Consider the following 18,849-nt stretch of genomic DNA (forward strand, 5'->3'; position numbering starts at 1 on the left):
TAGAAAAGAACTTGCTATAAAATTTGACAATTTAAACTTATTTAAATAAAAAGATAATAAATAAAAAAACGCCTGGGATTTAACAAAACTAATTTCAACCTGGCTCAGACGACTGACAGCATTCTAATTGAGATTTCACTCGATTCCAAGCCGACGTTGCCACCCAGTATAATTAATCCGTAAAATTCACATTACACCATGTCTCTAACACCAAAAATACTTAAATAAACCCTAAAACATCAGAAAACAATCTTCTCTTCAAATATAAAGTATGATTCAACGGTGATGACTGATGTAGAAACGTTTATTGTCAACTTTGTAAAGTACAACTGAAATCAGATAGCTCTGCAATAAAGAGAAAATTAAGATAATATTGACCTAAGTCGAATAAATAGAAACACAAAGGTTTCCATGAAAATCCCTCTGTTAAATTGTTAGTAGATAAATGGAAACACTATTGGAATACCAAAGCTGGTTGTTTAGAAATCATTTTTACAAAGTTAGTTTTTACGAGATTATATTCTTGACTACAACATATTGACCAAAATTTATATAAATTTAATGATAATTGCAAAATTACTTCTAATAATATCGACATTTAGAAGTAAACAGGGTAGGATTAACTTCTGTTTCTGTTTATTTATTTTTCTTTTTTTATTTGGGCATTTTTGGGGAAACCACCCGAGACACGTAAACGTTTATTATTTCTTCATTAGTCAAAAACCTTTGATCTTATTCTCCAAAATGGAAGGGCTTAATTATTTCGAATTGCAAGATACTACAAGATCCATACTTTTTTCAAAGTTTTTGGAGGCTGAAATATATTGTGCAAACGGGTTTTAATTTAGACTAATAGTTCTCAAGTTATTCTCAAAAAACTCGTTCCAAAAGTTGTTTTTTAAAAGGAACGAAATCTCTAACTTCTCTAAATTTATTGAAAAACTGAAAAGAAAATCTTTTAAATAAAGCTATATTCTTATGGAGCAATACCAGTGGTTAGTTTCTCCATTTTATGTAACTTTTGTTTATGTTTTATTAGCTTCCATTACATTGTTACTTGTTATTACAAATAGGGTAATTGTAGTTTGCATAGATTTTTTTTTAATATTTAGGAATTTTTTAAATAGTTCACTTTGAACGGGTTTCAAAAGTAAGCCATGAAACATGGTAAAATACCAATTCTTAAAACTTTTAAAGCAAAATTAAGCGGCCATCCTTTTTTTTATTCTATAATTTCAAAATCATAAGTAATTCTTCGGTAATTGTAACTTTACGCCAATAAATATAAATTATGAAAGGAAAAATTGCTTGTGTTATTTTTGTTATTCTATCTTTAGTACAATACCACCAGGAATCATAATACAAAGATAACCTACGATAAAAAAATGTCCTATATCCAACAATATTTTTCTTGTAGTTTTTCTAATTTTGCATTGTTCTATTTTGTTCAGATGGTTTCTATTACCAAGATTGTAAAATTATCTTATGTTATTAAGTAATTGTTAAAATAATTTTGAAAAATATTTAGACTAATTATTATGTATGTAAATGTGTATGTAAAATGTATTAAGTATGTAAAAAAAATTATTATCAACATAAACTTTTTTATGACAGAGATGGTCATATTTTTTTTTACTTTTTGTGAAGTTTTCCAAAGCTGCCTGAACTCACTCGATTAACTAGCCAATAAAAATTGCGAAATGAAATTGTGGAAATTCCAATTAATATAACAATTGTACATTCCATCTTGTTAATACATTTCAACACGAAAAAATGAAATGTATAAAAAATATTCATATTCGTTAAAATATTTTCCTAACCTTTTATTAGAATTTTTGAATTTTTATTTAATTTTATTACAAGTAACAAGTATGAAATACAATTCCGTTAGAAGTGCAGTAGGAATTTGTACGGAATGCATTTGCAGTGAGTGAGCCCGACGTCGGACTTGAGCAACACGAGACTACCTGGACCAATTTACCGCAATTTACCGCCGAAAGACGACACATCTCGTTCTGTTTTCAATGTTTTCTATATCAAACGAGTGAAATTAAAGCAAATTTTACCTAACCACTTAAAAAATACTAATAAGTAGAAATAATAGATTTAAAATTTAGTTTCGATTCATTTTTCAACCGATCATTCAATGTACTATTTAAACAAGAACACTAAATTTTTATTGACCGGCAATATTTCAATAAAATATAACAACAGTTTTACAGGGGTGCAAGTACACATGAATAAAAGTATAGAACCCCTTGATTACTAACTCATTAGAGCTTTCCTAATTTAAACTTATTCGTCTTTTAATTTTTTGTTCGGAGATTGACAAATTAAAAACATATACGAACATGCAATGTTACCTGAAAAATCAAATTAAAAAATATATAAAATCAAGGCAATGAGGAAGCAAAGATTTCACATTGAACGCCCACTATTGAATAGTAGTAATGTTGTAATGCCATTGACCAAGGAAGCTGTTTAATTTGAAATAATTCAGACCGAATCGATTTTCGAAAGGTGTGACTATTGAGTAATAACTAATATGTAACTAATAAGCCGGTCAATCTGAAACTTAGTCACATGACGTAGACTATAATTATTTTATGAAACATATTCTTTTGACCAAAAATTATTACAAATTACAAATCCCAACAATAAATACATAATTCTACTTTATTACATTATAAAAATTTCGAATTACCAAGGTGTGGTAATAAGAGATTAATAATATTTAATTAAAACCTAGAACTAGGCAAAATTGACAAAATTGGATAGTTTAAAATATGGAAACCGCTTACTAACGATGGGATTTAAATTTAATTTTGTCACTAAATAGGGTCACTATTGACTAATGAAGCCCGGCTGAGATATGATAATGTGAACTAATGAACATTACTAAATTGAGATAGTATTGATCAATATCGATGGCTTGATGATTAAACAGTATACTCAGTGTACTAGTGAATGTTCATGGCGTATTATATTTGGGTGTCAAAATATATAGACGTATTTTACTTTTGTCTAGGCAGGTGTGTTTCATACTAGTCTAGTCATAATTATTTAAAACCAAACGAATGTTACAGAAGCGGTTACATAATATTTGTGAATTTCAACTGAGATTATTTACTTATGAAGTTCTTCTTATCTTAATATAATAATAATAATAAAGTGATAATATGATAACGAAAAGTATACACAGATTAGAAAGACGTTCCGTTTGTCAGACGTAGGTTGCTGAGAAAGAAAAAGAGACGGAAAGAGTGAGAAAAAGAGAGAAAGGGAGAGAAAAAGTGTTAGTAAGATTGCAAAGACATAAGATGACATAACTACAAACACCCAACCATCTACTTGCGCAGTGTACAAATTGGCATTGTATAGAATAAAAAGTCTGACTGAAAGACAACTGGATGAATAGTGAAGGCTGGCTCTATTGACTAAAGCGAAACTTTACAAAAATTAAACAGAATAATCAATGAAAATCCAGTATAGAACTATAATGAAGGTTTTGAGTTTAAATGCATTATCTAAAAAGTAACAAGGACATGTTATATAGGCCAAATTAATAAAACATTGATTACAGTGGATAATTTAAAATAAATATTATGGAATGGAAAAAACTAAACAATAATATAGAATGATATTTAACACTGGAGTCTAGTAGAAAATGCGTAATATTAAATAACTTAAAGATTTTAAAGATTCAAAAGGTAAAATAATAGCCATTGAACGAGTATTGACAATTATTATGTATTAAAATCTATAAATATTGACAAAAGTGGATAACAATTGGAAATTGTAAAATTTAAACTGTAATATCTTAAAAAAACATCGCTACAGAAGACTAACAGAATTGATACAATATTGTTTATTAGATAACATGAATGACTTAATTAGGCAACTGTTGACTAATGAAAGCCGACTCCATTTTAATTAATGGGCTTAAAAATGTTGACTAAAGATGTCCGACTGGACTTACTAATGAAGGTTTTTAATAGGTTTTTAATAAATATTTAATGATACAACAACGCGAAAAAATTTTGAAGGCTGGGAGTTTTACTAAAGGATTTAATTGAGCTAATATCAACGTAGTTAAAAGTTTTAGCTCAAGATGGACTCTAGAGTTTTCAATAAGAGTATGTTTTTAGCAAAGCTTTTGTAAATTCTACTATTGATTTATTATTTTAATTGATCGATTGATTTGTATAGTCTGCACGTATATGCACATGCGTTCACATTTCTGCAGAATCAAATCTATGACTTTGCCTGAGAGTCTATGGGTGCTTGATATTCCGCCCACATTCACGCCTATAAATACATTCTAAAAATCAGTTAACACAAAATACATCCATCGGCAAACGTTTTTTACACAATAATAACTATGAAGTGTTAAACACGTGTTTTCTCCAAAAATTGGAATAGTGGACCAAGAGATTCTCTGCATTGGCATTCGGGTGGCATACTCGCTCTCTATGTGGAGCTAAGAAATGACTCCCTTCAATTAGGTGATATGCAGTGAGAAACCATTTTGTAACTGCATACTGGATACATATTCGGACATCGTCCCAAAATTCAGTGTCCGTGTGTCAACCGCAAACGACCGATTTTACCAACCAATACCTTACTTAAAGATTAATTAATTGAAATGAATTCATTTGGTCAATCGTCCCACGAAACCTAATCGGTTTGAAAAACGTTTGATACTATTGAGGAAGTAGTAAATATTTCAGGTTAATAATCTCTTTTAAACGATTTAATTTTATTGACAGTTTGAAAAAACTATTTAAATTTAATAAATTGATATAGTAAAACCTAAAATGTAAGGACTACTGTCCAGAACATTGATTTATTGGATAAGCCAATGATAAAAAATGTTTAAGAAATAAAATATAAATTACAAAAATGATGCATTTATATAGGATTTGTGTTCCATGTAAATGTTTTTTTGGTTTAAAATATTATTTTCTATTACAATGTTTCATTACAAATAAAAATAACCAAAGGATCTAGTTCAACGAACGATAAATGTTTATATGTAATCTCCATTGGCTTGGATACCAATGTTTTAAGGATTTATGTATTCAAAAATCTAGGAGAAAAATTATATTTATTGATGAAAAATGATTAAACTAAGATAACAGAAAGACAGCTGAAAGAAGAAAAAGAAAGAAATAAGATTAAACTGAATACATAATTAACTGATGTATGATTAATGATTGATTGAGAATATATTATTTACAATTTAGTATTTGAGAAAAAATATCTAATTATAAAGCCTATTTTTTTAATTGAAAAAAGATTTGTAAAACAGTCAGTGTCACGAGCAGGATTCGAACCCACGACATTCGGCTAAATACGCCGCTGCCCTACCACTTGAGCTATCGTGACTTCGATCCACTCGGACACCAACTTCCCATCTCATCCTGACCTTTTGTATTTTCCCTCCTTTTTGCCATTTTTCAACCAATTCCTTACTTAACGATTATGTAATTGAAATGAATTCATTTGGTCAATCGTCCCACGAAACCTAATCGGTTTGAAAAACGTTTGATACTATTGAGGAAGTAGTAAATATTTCAGGTTAATAATCTCTTTTAAACGATTTAATTTTTTTTTTGGATTTTAACAGAAATTTTCATTCTATTCCAAAGGAACAGGCTTAATTAAATGTTTTTGTAAGGTTTATTTTTCAATAGGCCAAGATAAGTCGGGTGGCTGGTAGGGGCAGGCCTTTTGTTTACAATTTAAATATCTAGACTAACAAGGCTTTATTTTTGCCTTCTACCCGACTAAAGGGAATTTTTGAAGCGGCATAATCCTTTCCAAACCGAGTGGAGACGTGAAAGGGTAGCTGGTCCGTAAAAAAACCGAGGGGATCGACCATTAAATATAGACAACACTAGATTTTTTTTATCACCTGAGCCCTTCGAATCGGAGAAAAATCGCGCTTTTGTCAACGCGGTCACAGTTCATTAGACAATTGAAGATATAATTGATGGCAACGTTGAAACTACATTGTATAGAATACGCTTAGATAAACTGTTGACAGTGGATTGATTAAATTTACTCGCCTGGCCAAGCTGTTCGTAACCTGTCAGATAAATTTTGTCTTTTACAGATTTTCAGCAACTTGGACTAGGTCTGGCAAAAGCCCACGTTAAATAACCAATATTTATATATCGTAATATAGTTTTGTCTGCGATATAAAGCAATTATCTTTAAGTTTTTATTTATTAGTGTTATTTCCACCCGTTTTATAATATCTCAAACATGACTAAAACAGAAAGGTGAGTATGTAGATAATTTTTTGAAAATGATGGTTCTACTCACAGATTTATTGTTTACAACGATTGGGATTTCGAACATTAAACGCTCATCATAGATTGAAGTAGGAGGAGTAACACGTCTCTTGATATGAATTGTAAGCGTCAACTGATCCACAGCAATCGCGAGATTCCAATCAGAAGCTGTCTTAAATGCTGGTCAATTTTGAAGTGCAAAAACGTTAATTACAAAAAATTAATTATTTGGAGATCGTGAGATGCGGTCTGGTGTGACGTAGGTTTTAGAAAAACATTTTCTTTATCATGCCAACCTTTCGATCTTTATTGAGACCATCTTCAGGGCCTAGGATTTATAAACATTGTTTGAATTTTACAAATTACAATATCGATAACATACATATCACCACACCAAACAAAACATATAATATATAAAACAATCATAACATTCTTCCCGACTTCCTTCCCCACCCTTTCAAAATCCAACGTATATATACATAAAACAGCAATATCTCACTGCCACCCCTCAACACGACTCACAAGAATGACACATTAAATTGATATTTATCACACATTTAAAAAAGAATGAATTCATTCTTTAAAAAAATGAATTTATATAATGATAGAGAATTTTATGAATGTAATGATTTAAATCTAANTCAATGATTTCTGTAGATTATATTATGTAGAAAAGAACTTGCTATAAAATTTGACAATTTAAACTTATTTAAATAAAAAGATAATAAATAAAAAATAATAATAAAAAATAATAAAAGGCCCGTCGGTTTAGGCATTGACACTGCGCTCATCACTCTAAGGCCGGGTTCGAATCCAGCGGCCCTGCATTCGAACCTGAATTCTTACAAATGTGCTTTTTTGAAAAACACCGGCACCCCGAGGACTGATATAACCTCTGCTGTTGAGAACCCACGTAAAAATGTAATTTAAAAACTTATAAACTCACTTTCTTTGAAAGCATAATAAATTTTACTAGATTTCGTGGTACGCTTGACCAAATAATATCTTTCAAATAATTAATTTGTATTTAAGGTATTCGTTAAGATAAAAAAGTCAGTGTCACAAGCGGGATTAGAACCACGACCTTCAGCTAAATACGCAGCTCCTCAACTTTGAAGTCACGATAGCTCTAGTGGTAGAGTAGCTGCGTATTTAGCCGAGGGTCGTTGGTTCGAATCCCGCTTGTGACACTGGCTTTATTATCTCAACCAATACCTTAAGTACAGATTAATTAGTAGAATAAAATGTTAAGGTTAGTTGTCTTAGCAAAAATTAAAAATTTTAAACTTGATTAAAAACTGTTTAAAAAATTACTATTGTAGTTTAGAACTCTCATCCCCTTTGGTAAGAAAAACTCAGTAGAATGTCAATAAACGTGCTGATTATTAACTGAATTCTCAATGAATTAAAATCGAAGTGATATATAATTTTTCAATATCAAAAAAACTTAAATGTATTATAAGCAGGATTTTTTAAATGTTTAATCTTTGTATTCAAAAAGAAAGACGCGAAACATTTGTAAGCATTTTATAACATTATTATCTATCCAGACGATTGGTCCCTGCATAAAGTGAATGATGATCATTTCTATTTGTAATCACAAAAAAAGGTTAATATTCTCCCGAAGAGGAAAAACCGATCGGGCTGTATAAGAAGTCCCGTACAATTAATGTATAGAAGTCAATGAAAGCCCCGGCCTGTTTTTGCCAGCTCCAATTGGCCATTCTGTTGGCCATTTGTTAAATTGGACAGAGCCGGCCCTTGGCACCCCCTTTCACATTCGGGAATGAGACTTACAAACATTTTAACAAACTCTAATGATCCCATTCGACTTGAATTATACTTACTTCTATGCTTTTTTCCAGGCAACTTCTGGCGCCAAACCTGATGCAGAAGCACTTTCTACCCAGCGGCGCTGAACAAGTATCCAAGCAGGTGAGTTTAACACTAAATGAATATTAATTATTGGGAAATAGGTTTAGGACTGTCCAATTAAACACGAACCAATAGGTCTAAAACGTGATTTGTCGAACAGTTGACGAACAATATGATTTAATTGACGTCAAGCATTTGACAAGCGTTTTAATAGGTCATTTGTTTTTACGATGACATATTCGAAAATGGATTTCAATTTAATTATTACAACAATTTCACGAATACTTGTGAAAAACACAATCATATTTATTTCTAGCTAAACTTAAAAGTTAAGCAAAAAAAATTATTATTTTCAATGATTTTTACAACAATATATATATAAAAACAATATTGTTGATTGAACAAGTTTCTAGTAAATGTAAAAGATTCAAAATAAGGAAACCCAAAAATTTTAATAATTTTATATAAAACTATCATTATAATTTATTTTAATAAAATTACATTAAAATTTATAGGCTTGAAATTCAGTGGGATTAAATATAAGAATTATTATCACTTTCTTGATTATACGAACGACGAATTAAAATATGTTTTTTATAGCGTGTATGGGTTAATGTTAGATATAAAACTTCATTATTAATAAAACAATGGAATTATATTTCCATTTATTACAATATTTATTTGTTTTGTATACTTTTACAGCAATTGTTTGAAAATTATAAAAAAAATAGTTTTCATTTTTTCGATATTCCTGTCCTTCCTTTTCTTTTTATATATGAAAAATTGTTGTTTTTCTGTCTTGTTTGGAAGGTTTTTCAAATAAACACAAAAACATTTTAAAAATAAAAATTATTTCAGCAATTTATTTTCTTTATTGATTTCAGACTAAACGTGCTTTTAAACTAAGATTTCTTAGAATAATAATTTATATTTTTTTCTACCCTTTGAACGTATTTTGGTGCATAATTGATGGAGAAAAAATGACTCAAAAGTACTTTCACTTTAATCAACAGTTCTTTAGAAAAACACTTTTCATCGCCGACTTTGAAAATTAGTTGTATGTTTTAGATCTCTACCTTTACATAAAAAGTTAAATTATAATTAAAAACAGAGAAAATATAATATTATTTCTTTATATTCTTTATATTTACCAAATAAAAATCTAACTAAAAGATGAAAAATTGTTTTAAATTATAAGTTTATCGGTTTATAAAAACTTTAATGAAGCGGATTCTATTGAAAAAATAATCCACACTTTGTACTGCTCAATGTATATGTTTTAAACATATTCTTACGTTCTTAATGACTGTAATGTTTTTTTCCAAAAGGGTTTTACAAAGCGATAAGGTCGTTCTTTTGCACTAATCTGTATTTTGGAAAAAGAAGGATTACGGACTTTTGTTTAAGGCTTTCTACCCGCTTCGCTTTTCAATTATCTTTCCCGAGAGGATTAAATTTTAATTACCGATTAAGATAATTTGACATGCTCGCATGTAATATCCAGCGAGCAGCGGTGGGCTAATTAAACATTAAAATGTTACAACACAATGTTTTACAGATTCGCATGTCAGTGAGTTGGTCGTGATTTTCATATACTTCGAACTCTAAACGTTTTTGTTTATGCGAGAAGTGTTAATTGGCAGCTGTGAGAGTCAAACGAAATTTCCAGTTAAATTATAATCACTATTATATTAAATACAAATACATTTTTTAAGAGACTGGAAAAAGTTAATTTAATTGGAGGACAGTCAAGGTACAGTTTGTAAATGTTGGTTTCATGAGAGAAAACATTTAATAAATCATTAGTTTTAAATGGATAAAACAACAAAGTTTGTATGAAACATACATAAATGTAAGAATATATTTGATAGATAATTTCAAAATGTTACAAAAATTAAAACTAGTTAATAGTTATTTGGAAATCGTGAGATGCGATCTGGTGTGATGTAAGTTTCAGAAAAATATTTTCTTTATCGTGCTAACGTTTCGGTTTTTATTGAGATCATCTTCAGAGCCTGGGATTTACAAACATTGTTTAAATTTAACAAATACATGAAGGATATGGAAAAAAGTGAATTTATACAATGCAAAAAATATTTTTTATTACAATTAATTAACGTTTTTAGTTGAGATAAAAAAGTCAATGGCACGAGCGGGATTCAAACCCACAATCTTCGGCTAGATACGCCGCTGCTCTACCACTTGAGCTATCGTGACCTCGATCCACTCGGACAACAACTTCCTATCTCAACCCCACCTTTTGAGTTTTCCCTCCGAAGATCGTGGGTTCGAATCCCGCTCGTGCCATTGACATTTTTTCTCAACTAAAAACCTTAATTAATTGTAATATATTAATTGGTCTAGCGGACCACGAAATTAGTGAAAATAATATTTTTTATATTAAATCAAAGGATTTCTACTCACTCAAAGTGTTTGTTTTATGCGTGAAAGATGTGCACGTTAAAAAAAATAATGTTTTTCTGAAACCTACATCACACCAGACTGCACCTTACGATTTCCAAATGATCATCGACTAATCACCACATATTTCTAGTTAATAGTAATGTTTATAGTAATATAAATAAAAAATAAATTATAGCAATAATCACGCCCTAACTCAATTCAAAGCAACACTTCAAAAAAAAAATTTTATTATTATTATTTATTTTTATTACAATCTGTAATTATTATTTACAATATGTAATTTGCGGATACATGAACTTATGTTCAACTATTTACGTTGAGGGGAGAAAATAATTAATGTTATCCTCCCTCGTCACTTTGACAAAAAATTTTAAAGTAATAAAAGTTATTGACCCTGGCCTTCGAAGGGTGGGTCCAAAAGAGAAAAGATATCCATACTAGTTTGCGCAAAGTTCACACCAGTATTACATACGAACACCTCCTAACGTGGAAGAGCTTAAACCGGTATCCGTTGTATCGGAAAACTGGCACTGTAGAGCACATAATATTGAATTTTAAGGAATATGGGATGCAAAGTGAGAACATCAACATTTCGCATGACGTATGGGCAACATATGGACGCAGCAAAGAGCACATATCCAATATTTCAAACCCATTTTTTGTTTTTAACTGTTTACAGAATTTTGTGTCTTTGCTTTTGTCCGAATATCGCATACACGGGCGAGAATAAATGAGATATGTGTTTTTCAAAGATCCGGAAGTGACTTTTTACTTTTGCAATTCATATCGAGAGACGTGGTTGTAGAATTCCTTCAACCTGATCATGAGCTAAGGGGCTCGAAATCCAGATCGTTGGAAAACAACTTACTGTGAGTAGGAACTATCTTTAAAAAAAGAAAAAATGATTGAACACCGCACTCACTCCATTATTCACCATTTCTATGAGATATGTTGTATGTCTCTAATTAACTGCTTACATAAATGGGGTCACTGAAAAATTTCATATTTCTGAATTAGAGGCACCAGGGAATATCAAGTAATCTGGAACAGTTTGAATGTATTTATTAGCGTGAATGGATGGACTTCTTTCTCAATTACCCCGGACAGAATGAATTCTAAGCAGACCAACTTGTTTTAAAATATATGTTTTTCTTATATTTGTAAAGTTGTGTGTTTACGAATAATGGTACCCTCGACTGCGGAGACTCTGAGGTACAGAGGGAGACTTGCAACAGGATAGAGAGTTTGCAAAATGGATTAGAATTAATGAAATACGAGAAGGAAAATAAAATAACATTAAAGAAGAAGACCTGAACGGGTGACGAAGACCGATGCAATTGGCCTGTCCTAAAACAATCGGCAGTATATACAGGGTGAGTTTAACTTCCTCCCCTTTTTTTTTAATTGAGACGTTTTTAATTAAAAAGAGGCACCTAAAGCTTTACTTTTCGTCTAGTTTGTAATGAGCTATAACGTTTTGAATTAACTCTCTAGGATAACGGAAAACGAATAGGAAATATTTCAAAGGGCAAAATATTCATCAGCGTACATTTTTTGAAATGTGTTTGATGCAGATTTCAACATTGCAAACAATTTTTAATTTGAAATTTGAGAAAAAACGCCATAGTACAAAAAATGTAAGGGGGAACACAAGTTAGCTATAGTACAAAAAATGTAAGGGGGAACAGAAGTTAAACTCACCTTCTATAACAATAATGAGTACTTAAAGTTAATGATAATTATTAACAGTCTAGGCAATGGTTTTTAATGTTTCCAGTTTTGAACCAATTAAAAAATGGTTCTTAATAAATATTGATAAAACACACACACACACACACACACACACACACACACACACACACATTGTTAACTGCAGATTGTAAACTTCTATAAAATATGTGAGGATTGTTATAACGGTGTGAAAAAATTATTCAGAAATAAGATTGAAACAGAAGCTCTCTATGTTTATTACACAATAACAATAAATTCTTTAAACGAAAAATAAAAATCTTATGTGAAAACCGTTAGTCGATGATTATTCAGAAATCGTGAGATGCGGTCTGGTGTGATGTAGGTTTCAGGAAAACATTTTCTTTATCGTGCCATCGTTTTGATCTTTATTGAGATCATCTTCAGGGCCTGGGATGTACAAACATTGTTTAAATTTAACAAATACATGTAGGATGTGGAAAAATGTGAATTTATACAATGCAAAAAATATTTTTTTTTTTATATCCAATCAAAGTATTTGTGCTCACTCAAAATGTTTGTTTTCTGTGTAATTGTGCCATTCTTGACCAGTGAGATATTGCTGTTTTATGTTTATATACGTTGGAGAAGGGGTGGGGAAGTTGGTATATAAAGACATTTTTGTATAAGGAGTAGGATTCTTTGAATTGAAAAAAGCCGACGAGGGAAAAAAACGTTGGTAATGGTTCGGCCAGATTATCCTTTCAGGATTATATAGACGGAAAATTAGGAAAAGGAAAGACAAATTGTTGAAAAAATAGACGATGTAAAATTGTTTGATGAGTGGAATGTGATGAATGTTTTATATGTTACATTATATGTTTTGTGTGATGTGATACGTATGTATTACATATGTATATGTAATGTACATATGTATATGTATGTTATCGATATTGAATTTGATTAATGATATTGGCGTAGCTGCGATAGAGTTTACATGTGTCTGTTCTGTAATTGATGCTGTGTTTATATAAACCAGATAAATGTAAACCATTTCTAAAAAGTTACATTTATGTTTGTTTTGTTCTGTGTGTAATATTTTTGGATTGTTAAAGTCGAAATTGTGTTCAAAATGGGGATGTTTGTATACCCCAGGCCCTGAAGATGATCTCAATAAAGATCGAAACGTTGGCACGATAATGAAAATGTTTTTGTGAAACATACATCACACCAGGCCGCACCTCACGATTTCTGAATAATCTTATGTGAAATATTTATGAATAAACGTTTTAACAACAAAAAATTAGGGATGTATCCCATCCATCTCAAACTTTTATATGGTCACTTTTTTTTGTCAGAACGTTTATTCATAAATATTCAGAAAAGGTATTAATTTTTCGTTTAAAGAATTTTTTGTTAATGTTTAATAAACATAGAGATGTTCAGTTTCGTTCTTATATCTGAATAATTTTACCACACTGTTATAGCAATTCTCACGGATAATCAAATTTCAAACTATTATAGACTATTTATTTTCAAAATGTGTTGTTTCATTGTTTCATTTTTTTAAAACTAAAGATTCACTCTGAATCTTGAAAAAATAACCGGTTCGTATGAGATTATATTTGAAGATCAACACCCAGTTTTTAAATCGTCAATATGTTATTAAATATTTAATCCGTGCTGAGTCAATATTGATAACTTGCCATTATGAAAGTTTATTGGGCTTCTGTTTGCAATAATTTGATTTGCTCATTGTTTCTGCTTCTCTTACTTTTTTCTTTCAAACAAATTTTTTTTTTTTGAAACTTTAGGAACAAGGAAATTGATACAATATTAATACATGTTGAATTTAATGAAACACAGCCTCAAAATAGGGGTTTATGAAGTATAAATAGCAAAACATAAATTGCATTATTGAATGTTATCATATTAATTTACCAAAATCACAAGCTAATAGCAGTTATCTACAAAGTTTTATTTTCCTTAAGCATTTAGTTAAACGATAACGAAATAAACCGAACTTAAATTTTGCTGTGAAATTCAAATGTACCGAAATTTTGTATAAACAGTTGTTTGTCTTTTGGTACAATATCTCTTCCCAGGGGGGAATTAGGATTACGGGAAACCTTGGCAAACCGGGCTTTAACCCCGCTAAGCCTCCCGTCTGGTTTGGCTGCTTTTTTAACTTTCCACACCCACGGCAACTAAGGCCATCACGCTGATGAAAACAACCAATCACTTGCCCTCGCTAATTAGTTTGATTGCTTATTTTTTCCACCCTTTTCGTTTATTGTGTCGAAATTAATTCCGTTGATCCCGATAGAGTAATTGGCTGATGTTTGTTTTAATTAATGATCTAGATCGAACGTTAAAAAAATGATTTTGTAGCGCTATGAATATGCTAATTACGTTGTACAGTAAAATAGCGAGACTGCCTTAAAAAAATTTACCCCAGTTTCAAGCTTATTTTAAAAGGGATCTTTGATGTTTGACCGCTTTGAAATATCATGCGAAGTAAGTTAATACTTAACGTGTGTGGGTGTGTGGTGTTTAGTGACCATTAGTCTAAAACATTTTCTTTATCGTTCCAACGTTTCGATCTTTATGGAGATCATCTTCAGGTCCTGGCTTAATTCAAAACAAAGTAATTGTTAAGTATTAATTATTATTCGGAGATCGTGAGATGCAGTCTGGTGAGAAGTAGGTTTTAGAAAAACATTTTCTTTGTCGTGCCAATGTTTCGATCTTTATTAAGATTATCTTCAAAGCCTTGGATTTATAAACATTGCTCAAATTTTACAAATACATGTAGGATGTGAAAAAGAGGAATTTATACAATGCTAGAAAATTTTAGATTAAAAAAAACGAATTTAAATAATGATAGAATTTTTTAGACTTAAAAAAGATTGTGGGTTCGAATCCCGCTCGTGCCATTGACTTTTTTATCTCAACTAAAAAATCTTAATTAATTGTAAAAAAATTAATTTATACAGTGCTAGAAAATTTTAGATTAAAAAATGAATTTATGTAATGATAGAGCATTTTATGAATGATAATGATTTAAATCTAAAATTCTCTATCATTATATAAATTCATTTTTTTAATCTAAAATTTTTTAGCGTTGTATAAATTAATTTTTTTACAATTAATTAAGATTTTTTAGTTGAGATAAAAAAGTCAATGGCACGAGCGGGATTCGAACCCACAATCTTCGGCTTGATACGCCTCTGCTCTACCACTTGAGCTATCGTGACCATTGTATAAATTCATCTTTTTCACATCCTACATGTATTTTTAAAATTTGAACAATGTTTATAAATCCAAGGCTCTGAAGATGATCTTAATAAAGATCGAAACGTTGGCACGACAAAGAAAATGTTTTTCTAAAACCTACGTCTCACCAGACTGCATCTCACTATCTCCGAATAATAATTAATACTTAACAATTACTTTGTTTTGAATTGACAATTAGACTATCAAATTTAGACGATTAAATTTTGAAACTCAGTTCATCAGAGCTTTAAAACGCTTCATCAATTATTCCCAAAAGGGGAGGGTTGTTTTACCCAGTCTAACAAAGTTGGCCGGGGGTCTTTAACCCAACCTTTATAATTTACAAGGTTCGAGGACGGTGAAGAACTTGAACTAGACAAAGACTCCGGCTGACTTGAGAACTAGTTCGCTTTGAGAAAGCCCAGCATGGTCCTTCCTGTTCGGGACAGTTCTAAAATCTAATTAATACACAACTTATTCCATCTCGTTTGGAACGGTTTGCACAAGGGTGATAATCTCTCGAGAAGGTCTGCCCAACATCCTGTCCTTATCCTACGAACTGCTTGACTTGACAACTTTCAAGAAAAGAACTTTTAAACTAATTTAAAAACGTGTGACAAAAAAGCAACATACTATTTTAAACTTTTTTAAAACAGTATACAGTAAAAAGTAAAGCATAAAAAGTGAAAATTGTGTATAAATTATACATGCAATACATTATGTATCAAATTGTGTTCTACCTACCTCCCCGTCATTAAATCCTGATGCGTGTAACTTTCGGTTGAACAGAAATATTAATGTAACAGGTTTAAAACAGATAAGCCAGTAAATGGGAATGGTTAGAAATGACGTATTAGACTATATGGGTAGAAATAATTTTACAAAATTTCAAAACGTTCAGGCAGTTAAGTAGGACTAGTTACTCCGATAGTTGTATGCATGTTTATTACCAAATTCACTAATTTCGTGGTCCGCTTGACCAAGTAATATCTTTCAATTAATTAAGATTTTTAGTTGAGATAAAATAATACCTTCAAGAACTGTAAACTTAATGTATATCTTTTCGTGTAAATAAAGTATTTATTTATTCATTCATTCATTCAATTAGTAGCTAGCAAGAATAGATGGACACTATAAAATTTGACGTATTCACTAGCTTTCGTGGTCCGCTTGACCAAATAGTATCTTTCAATTAGTTAATCTGTATTTAAGGTATTGGTTGAGATAAAAAGTCCGTGCCATGAGCGGGATTCGAACCCACGATTTTCGGCTACCACTTGAGCTATCAAGACCTCGATCCACTCGGACACTAACTTCCCATCTCAACCCCACCTTTTGAATTTTCCCTCCTTTTTGCCCTTTTTCAAATGTGTAATCTATTTGACTCTCGGCGGCAAATGAAATGGCCACGTAGAGCTTTCGTGAAGGTATACTTCATTTTTACTTATTAAATTCACTAGTTTTCGTGTTCCGTTTTACCAATTAATATCTTTCAACTAATTAAGGTTTTTAGTTAGTTAAGGTTTAGTTAGTTTTATTTATCAAATATTTTTATTGAAAATTGAAAAAATGTACAATTTCTGAACAAACGGAAACGTTAAATTGTATAAAATATGAATATTTATCGTGGTAACGTATTTTTTAAAATTTAAGTAAGTAATTTTAATAACATAATAATTATTTATAAAAAAAAATATTCATAATGAATAATTTCAATGTTTTATGTTCTTAAGATTCATTGTGGAAAGCACTCAGTACATGATCTGGATTACAAATGGTAAAAAGATAATAATTTCAGTTGGGAATGGGCCTAAATGGGATATAAATCTCGACCAAAAAGCACAAACTATTGATTTAACAACAGAATGCTTCTCAGCAAATGTGCTGTTAATTAAATGTAAATGGAAGGCAAATTCCAATTTGGGGGTCGGGATGTGATTAATGGATAGGTAGCCCATGAATAATGCCTGCTAAATATTAATTGAACCTTAATAGCAAACAAACAACATTGAAATAAAAGAAAACCGTCTTGCAAATTGGAAAACGCGCACTTCTAGAAAATTATAATAATCTTAATGAAAAAAATTTTTTAAATTAAAATGCAATTATTTTCTGATTCTCATAGTTAGATAACAGATAATTTTAAAATAGCAAATGAATTTAATACATTTTTTCATGTGTTGGTAAGAATATTAAAGAATTCAAAATAGTGCATTTGAAAACTCCAACTTCGATCATAATTGGTACTGTTTGAGAGAACAAACTACTACACCTTTTACTTTATGTAATTTGTTCGGAACTTAAACCCCTTTTTAAATGCTTGAAAGATAATAATACTTTTCACGATAACTTCATCAATAATTTTGTTCTTAAAAACATTTCTAAATTTATAATTCTACCTTTGGTACACATTTTTGATTTAGCTTATTCACTTGGTCAATATCCATCTGCTTTTAAAAAATCCTTAGTAATACCATTATTTAAATCTGGTCCAAAACTTTGGTTAATAACTATAGGCCTATCTCAACTTTATCCTTATCCAAACTTCTAGAAAAAACAATTAAAAACAGATTATTGAACTTTTTTTATAGAAAATAGAATAATTTCTCCAAAACAATATTGTTTTCTTCCTAGCAGATCCACTGAGAATATTTTGTTTGATGTTACTAATTGGATTTCAGAATAAAATAATAAAGGTAATTACGTTATTGGATTGTTTCTAGACATTAAAAAGGCTTTCAACACTGTAAGTTGGTGCTAAAAAGACTTTAGTATATTGGTATCTCGAATATTCCCCATAAAACCTTTGAATCATATGTATCGAACAGAACTCTAGTTAGAAAAAATTTTGGAACAGTTTATAGTTCTTCTTTACGCGTTGAATCGAGATGACAACAAGGTACAGTCTTAGGCCCAATTTTGTTCCTTTTATATCTTAACGATTTTTTTGAACATTAAATTCTCGGTAAAACTATTTAGTTATGCAGATGATACTTGTATCATTTTCTCAGGTGATAATTTAATTAATTTAACTAAAACTATAAATAATGATATGAAAATGATTAATTTTTGGTTAAACTTTCTCATTTTAAACATAAAAAATGTAATGGATTGCAAATTTTATTTAAAAAAAAGATAATAAATACTAATAGTTTTATATTTGCTTTTCATAGTTGTGATGATAATGATGAAGGTTCTTGCTTGTCTATCCCTTTTGCTTACAGTGTTAGATATCTTGGTGTGGCAATGGACTTGAAATTGAGATTTAATTTACTTATCGATTCTT

At 30.2% G+C, this 18,849-nt stretch overlaps 1 protein-coding gene across 14 annotated transcripts in view; it reads left to right on the forward strand.

The window, feature by feature from the left end:
* Positions 1 to 18,849, forward strand: part of LOC106662262 (disintegrin and metalloproteinase domain-containing protein 11) — an 880,166-nt gene that overhangs the window by 785,472 nt on the left and 75,845 nt on the right. For all 14 annotated transcript variants that reach the window (XM_014386216.2, XM_014386212.2, XM_024225839.1 and 11 more), the window contains one exon: positions 8,165 to 8,234. In XM_014386216.2, the coding sequence (XP_014241702.2) occupies positions 8,165 to 8,234 (70 nt within the window). The remainder of the gene's footprint in view (positions 1 to 8,164; positions 8,235 to 18,849) is intronic.

The sequence above is a fragment of the Cimex lectularius genome, unplaced genomic scaffold, assembly GCF_000648675.2.
Source record: "Cimex lectularius strain Harlan isolate CLEC.00 unplaced genomic scaffold, Clec_2.1 scaffold3, whole genome shotgun sequence".
Taxonomy (NCBI): domain Eukaryota; kingdom Metazoa; phylum Arthropoda; class Insecta; order Hemiptera; family Cimicidae; genus Cimex; species Cimex lectularius.